General features: G+C 45.4%; 1 protein-coding gene across 1 annotated transcript; it reads right to left on the bottom strand.

The window, feature by feature from the left end:
- Positions 1 to 1229: 1229 nt before the first annotated feature.
- Positions 1230 to 3140, bottom strand: LOC135539324 (interferon regulatory factor 2-binding protein 2-A-like). The gene has a single exon (XM_064965148.1). The coding sequence runs from the start codon at positions 2565 to 2567 to the stop codon at positions 1830 to 1832; it is 738 nt and encodes a 245-aa protein (XP_064821220.1). The 5' UTR covers positions 2568 to 3140; the 3' UTR covers positions 1230 to 1829.
- Between the last annotated feature and the right edge of the window lie 4074 nt (positions 3141 to 7214).

The following is a 7214-nucleotide window of genomic DNA, read 5'->3' as shown; positions in this document are numbered from 1 at the left end:
AGAGGAATCTGCCTAGAAGGCCAGCATCCCGGAGTTGCCTCTTCAATAACCCTGCATTATCAACAAGTACCTTCTGAGAGGATCTTGTAGTTGGAACAGGATGTCAGAGAGCGAGAGAAGAGAGAGATGTCTACTGAGTTGATTGTGTGGTTGGAACAGGATGTCAGAGAGAAATGTCTACTGAGAGGATTGTGTAGTTGGAACAGGATGTCAGAGAGAGAGAGAGAGAGAGAGAGAGAGATGTCTACTGAGAGGATCGTGTAGTTGGAACAGGATGTCAGAGAGAGAGAGAGAGAGAGAGATGTCTACTGAGAGGATTGTGTAGTTGGAACAGGATGTCAGAGAGAGAGAGAGAGAGAGTTGTCTACTGAGAGGATTGTGTAGCTGGTACAGGATGTCAGAGAGAGAGAGAGAGAGCGAGAGAGAGAGATGTCTACTGAGAGGATCGTGTAGTTGGTACAGGATGTCAGAGAGAGAGAGAGAGATGTCTACTGAGAGGATTGTGTAGTTGGTACAGGATGTCAGAGAGAGAGAGAGAGAGAGAGAGAGAGAGAGAGAGAGAGAGAGAGAGAGATGTCTACTGAGAGGATTGTGTAGTTGGAACAGGATGTCAGAGAGAGAGAGAGAGAGAGATGTCTACTGAGAGGATTGTGTAGTTGGTACAGGATGTCAGAGAGAGAGAGAGAGAGAGAGAGATGTCTACGGAGAGGATCGTGTAGTTGGAACAGGATGTCAGAGAGAGAGAGAGAGAGAGAGAGAGAGAGAGATGTCTACTGAGAGGATCGTGTAGTTGGAACAGGATGTCAGAGAGAGAGAGAGAGAGAGAGAGATGTCTACTGAGAGGATCGTGTAGTTGGAACAGGATGTCAGAAAGAGAGAGAGAGAGAGAGAGATGTCAGGATGTCAGAGAGAGAGAGAGAGAGAGAGAGATGTCTACTGAGAGGATCGTGTAGTTGGAACAGGATGTCAGAAAGAGAGATTTTACTTTGTTATCGGCACTTAGACTGAACAAGTTTGTCCTTCAGAAGAATACAGAAAACATGTTGCATTGCAACTCCATTTTGGCAGCAGTGTGCACTGACATACCAGACTAGTGCACTACTTCAGCCTTCAGTTGTCTGGTAATTTTAGAATCCAAACATCCTATTCATTCTTTGTTTCCATTTGACAGTGGTTTCTTATCCCTCTTTCTTAACGTTATCATTTAAAGAAAGACCCCAGACACTCACTTCTTCATACAACATCACACATTGTATTTGGCAATTCTTTTGAAACAAGTGCATACAAGTCACAGGTAAAGCATTTCAGTTGGTTGACATGTACCTCGTAGAGACGGGCATCATCATCAGTCAGGTTTTGAACAGGAACAGGCACCAGACAGTCTGCGTCCCAAAAGGCACCCTGTTACCTAAATACGGCACTACTTTTGACCAGAGCTCTGTGGGTGTCCCTGTGGGTGTCCCTGCTCAAAAATAGTGTCCTTTTTAGGGAATAGAGTGCCTTTTGGGACGCACAACTAGAAGTAGGCCTACATCAACTGTGTTAAACATCAACAAATAGGGCCGAGAGCCCAGTTCTATTATAATTAAATACCTTTATCTTCAAAAATATAGAAACTGAATGTATTAAAAAAATCTCTAAATTATAGAGCCTTGTTTTACAAAGTATAGCCTACACTAGTCCCCTCGGATTGGGTAAAATATGTACAAAGTCCATTGGTTAGTTTGTTTGGATGGTATGTGGTATTTAATTTTAATATTTATACTCTCGCATTTTGTCTTTTTCCACCAAAACAATCTCTCTCCCCAAAATATTTTGAAAATAAAATCTCAAGTGTCCATTTCGTTTTTTACTTTGACGTCCCCTGCAAGGATGGTGCCGATTTCTCCTTGCATGAAAGCCCACGGTACGTTAGAGCCAACCAACGGGCACTTCTCCCCGCTGGGACAGTACACCTCCCCGGTGGCTCCTTGTTGTTTGATGCTCTGCCGCGAACACGGGAAGCAGAACTTGTGCAAGGGTACCGACGGACACTGAACAAAGTGCGTGTCCTCTAACCTCTGGTCACAGAGCGTGCAGCAGAGGGGTACGCTCCCAGGTACTGACGAGTCCGGAATGCTTTGATGCCCTTGGTCCATCATTCCACCCACTGGCACGTGAAGTGTCCCCATAATACCGGATGCCTCCTTACCCTGTGTGGGCCGGCGGTTCTGGTTCATGGAGGAGGGCGAGAGCGGGCTGTTGCTGTTGCGGCGCGTGGTGGAGTGAACTTGGTTCCCGTCTTTGGGCGAGCTGTTCCCGCCACCACCTGCGTTGTCTGCCGCGAGGATCAGCGCCGCCATGGGAGACTGGCCGTTCTGCGCAGCTTCCGGTGGGGTGGTGCGTGAGTGGGGGGATAAGGTATTGGTGGGGACGGAGGAGAAGCTTGGTGGTGGTCCCGGGGGCATTTTATGTCCGTCGCGGTCAGATGCTGGACCCGGTAACCACTGCGGTCTGTCCTCTCCATTATGCTTGGCGGCGGTTCCCTCTCTCTCCAACTCAAGTTCGGGAGATGCTTTCCTTTTCATAGTCCGTGGGTGTTTTCCCCTGTCTGAAGGAAGGAAAGGGTTAAAAATGAAGAAGGCTCAGTTAGAGACACAACATGGACAGACGATGGTCATGAAGAAGGCTGAGTTAGATAGACCACATGGACAGATGATGGTCATGAAGAAGGCTGAGTTAGATAGACAACATGGACAGATGATGGTCATGAAGAAGGATGAGTTAGAGACAACATGGACAGATGGTCACAAAGAAGGCTGAGAAAGAGAGACAACATGGACAGATGATGGTCATCAAGAAGGCTGAGATAGAGACAACATGGACAGACGATGTTCATGAAGAAGGCTGAGTTATAGACAACATGGACAGATGATCATGAAGAAGGCTGAGTTAGAGACAACATGGACAGATGGTCATGAAGAAGGCTGAGTTAGAGACAACATGGACAGATGGTCGTGAAGAAGGCTGAGTTAGAGACAACATGGACAGATTGTCGTGAAGAAGGCTGAGTTAGATAGACAACATGGACAGATGGTCGTGAAGAAGGCTGAGTTATAGACAACATGGACAGATGGTCATGAAGAAGGGTTAGTTAGAGAGACAACATGGACAGATGGTCATGAAGAAGGCTGAGTTAGAGACAACATGGACAGATGGTCGTGAAGAAGGCTGAGTTAGAGACAACATGGACAGATGGTCGTGAAGAAGGCTGAGTTATAGACAACATGGACAGATGGTCATGAAGAAGGGTTAGTTAGAGAGACAACATGGACAGATGGCCATGAAGAAGGCTGAGAAAGAGAGACAACATGGACAGATGGTCGTGAAGAAGGCTGAGTTAGAGACAACATGGACAGATGGTCGTGAAGAAGGCTGAGTTAGATAGACAACATGGACAGATGGTCGTGAAGAAGGCTGAGTTATAGACAACATGGACAGATGGTCGTGAAGAAGGCTGAGTTATAGACAACATGGACAGATGGTCGTGAAGAAGGCTGAGTTATAGACAACATGGACAGATGGTCATGAAGAAGGGTTAGTTAGAGAGACAACATGGACAGATGGTCATGAAGAAGGCTGAGAAAGAGAGACAACATGGACAGACGATGGTCATGAAGAAGGCTGAGTTATAGACAACATGGACAGATGGTCGTGAAGAAGGCTGAGTTAGAGACAACATGGACAGACGATGGTCATGAAGAAGGCTGAGTTATAGACAACATGGACAGATGATGGTCATGAAGAAGGCTGAGTTAGACAACATGGACAGATGATGGTCATGAAGAAGGCTGAGTTAGAGACAACATGGACAGATGATGGTCATGAAGAAGGCTGAGTTAGACAACATGGACAGATGATGGTCATGAAGAAGGCTGAGTTATAGACAACATGGACAGATGATGGTCATGAAGAAGGCTGAGTTAGAGACAACATGGACAGATGGTTATAAAGAAGGCTGAGATAGAGACAACATGGACAGATGATGGTCATGAAGAAGGCTGAGTGAGACAATGTTGACAGATGGTCATGAAGAAGGCTGAGTTAGATAGACAACATGGACAGATGGTCATGAAGAAGGCTGAGTTAGACAACATGGACAGATGATCATGAAGAAGGCTGAGTTATAGACAACATGGACAGATGGTCATGAAGAAGGGTTAGTTAGAGAGACAACATGGACAGATGGTCATGAAGAAGGCTGAGTTAGAGACAACATGGACAGATGGTCGTGAAGAAGGCTGAGTTAGAGACAACATGGATAGATGGTCGTGAAGAAGGCTGAGTTAGATAGACAACATGGACAGATGGTCGTGAAGAAGGCTGAGTTATAGACAACATGGACAGATGGTCATGAAGAAGGGTTAGTTAGAGAGACAACATGGACAGATGGTCATGAAGAAGGCTGAGAAAGAGAGACAACATGGACAGATGGTCGTGAAGAAGGCTGAGTTATAGACAACATGGACAGATGGTCATGAAGAAGGGTTAGTTAGAGAGACAACACGGACAGATGGTCATGAAGAAGGCTGAGAAAGAGAGACAACATGGACAGATGGTCGTGAAGAAGGGTTAGTTAGAGAGACAACATGGACAGATGGTCATGAAGAAGGCTGAGAAAGAGAGACAACATGGACAGACGATGGTCATGAAGAAGGCTGAGTTATAGACAACATGGACAGATGGTCGTGAAGAAGGCTGAGTTAGAGACAACATGGACAGACGATGGTCATGAAGAAGGCTGAGTTATAGACAACATGGACAGATGATGGTCATGAAGAAGGCTGAGTTAGACAACATGGACAGATGATGGTCATGAAGAAGGCTGAGTTAGAGACAACATGGACAGATGATGGTCATGAAGAAGGCTGAGTTAGACAACATGGACAGATGATGGTCATGAAGAAGGCTGAGTTATAGACAACATGGACAGATGATGGTCATGAAGAAGGCTGAGTTAGAGACAACATGGACAGATGGTTATAAAGAAGGCTGAGATAGAGACAACATGGACAGATGATGGTCATGAAGAAGGCTGAGTGAGACAATGTTGACAGATGGTCATGAAGAAGGCTGAGTTAGATAGACAACATGGACAGATGGTCATGAAGAAGGCTGAGTTAGACAACATGGACAGATGATCATGAAGAAGGCTGAGTTATAGACAACATGGACAGATGGTCATGAAGAAGGGTTAGTTAGAGAGACAACATGGACAGATGGTCATGAAGAAGGCTGAGTTAGAGACAACATGGACAGATGGTCGTGAAGAAGGCTGAGTTAGAGACAACATGGACAGATGGTCGTGAAGAAGGCTGAGTTAGATAGACAACATGGACAGATGGTCGTGAAGAAGGCTGAGTTATAGACAACATGGACAGATGGTCATGAAGAAGGGTTAGTTAGAGAGACAACATGGACAGATGGTCATGAAGAACGCTGAGAAAGAGAGACAACATGGACAGATGGTCGTGAAGAAGGCTGAGTTATAGACAACATGGACAGATGGTCATGAAGAAGGGTTAGTTAGAGAGACAACATGGACAGATGGTCATGAAGAAGGCTGAGAAAGAGAGACAACATGGACAGATGGTCATGAAGAAGGCTGAGAAAGAGAGACAACATGGACAGATGGTCGTGAAGAAGGCTGAGTTAGAGACAACATGGACAGATGGTCGTGAAGAAGGCTGAGTTAGATAGACAACATGGACAGATGGTCGTGAAGAAGGCTGAGTTATAGACAACATGGACAGATGGTCGTGAAGAAGGCTGAGTTAGATAGACAACATGGACAGATGGTCGTGAAGAAGGCTGAGTTATAGACAACATGGACAGATGGTCATGAAGAAGGGTTAGTTAGAGAGACAACATGGACAGATGGTCATGAAGAAGGCTGAGAAAGAGAGACAACATGGACAGATGGTCGTGAAGAAGGCTGAGTTAGAGACAACATGGACAGATGGTCATAAAGAAGGGTTAGTTAGAGACAACATGGACAGATGATGGTCATGAAGAAGGCTGAGTTAGACAACATGGACAGATGATGGTCATGAAGAAGGCTGAGTTAGAGACAACATGGACAGATGATGGTCATGAAGAAGGCTGAGATAGAGACAACATGGACAGATGGTCATAAAGAAGGGTTAGTTAGAGACAACATGGACAGATGATGGTCATGAAGAAGGCTGAGATAGAGACAACATGGACAGATGTTCATGAAGAAGGCTGAGTTAGAGACAACATGGACAGACGATGGTCATGAAGAAGGCTGAGTGAGACAACGTTGACAGATGGTCATGAAGAAGGCTGAGTTAGAGACAACATGGACAGATTGTCGTGAAGAAGGCTGAGTTAGATAGACAACATGGACAGATGGTCGTGAAGAAGGCTGAGTTATAGACAACATGGACAGATGGTCATGAAGAAGGGTTAGTTAGAGAGACAACATGGACAGATGGTCATGAAGAAGGCTGAGTTAGAGACAACATGGACAGATGGTCGTGAAGAAGGCTGAGTTAGAGACAACATGGACAGATGGTCGTGAAGAAGGCTGAGTTATAGACAACATGGACAGATGGTCATGAAGAAGGGTTAGTTAGAGAGACAACATGGACAGATGGCCATGAAGAAGGCTGAGAAAGAGAGACAACATGGACAGATGGTCGTGAAGAAGGCTGAGTTAGAGACAACATGGACAGATGGTCATGAAGAAGGCTGAGTTAGATAGACAACATGGACAGATGGTCGTGAGTTATAGACAAAGAAGGCTGAGTTATAGACAACATGGACAGATGGTCGTAGAGACAAAGAAGGCTGAGTTATAGACAACATGGACAGATGGTCGTGAAGAAGGCTGAGTTATAGACAACATGGACAGATGGTCATGAAGAAGGGTTAGTTAGAGAGACAACATGGACAGATGGTCATGAAGAAGGCTGAGAAAAGAGAGACAACATGGACAGACGATGGTCATGAAGAAGGCTGAGTTATAGACAACATGGACAGATGGTCATGAAGAAGGCTGAGTTAGAGACAACATGGACAGATGGTCATGAAGAAGGCTGAGTTATAGACAACATGGACAGATGATGGTCATGAAGAAGATGGACAACATGGACAGATGAAGAAGGCTGAGTTAGACAACATGGACAGATGATGGTCATGAAGAAGGCTGA

Source organism: Oncorhynchus masou, unplaced genomic scaffold (genome assembly GCF_036934945.1).
Source record: "Oncorhynchus masou masou isolate Uvic2021 unplaced genomic scaffold, UVic_Omas_1.1 unplaced_scaffold_2096, whole genome shotgun sequence".
Lineage (NCBI taxonomy): Eukaryota > Metazoa > Chordata > Actinopteri > Salmoniformes > Salmonidae > Oncorhynchus > Oncorhynchus masou.
The sequence above is the reverse complement of the archived record's forward strand: the minus strand, read 5'-3'. Positions and strand labels throughout refer to the sequence as shown.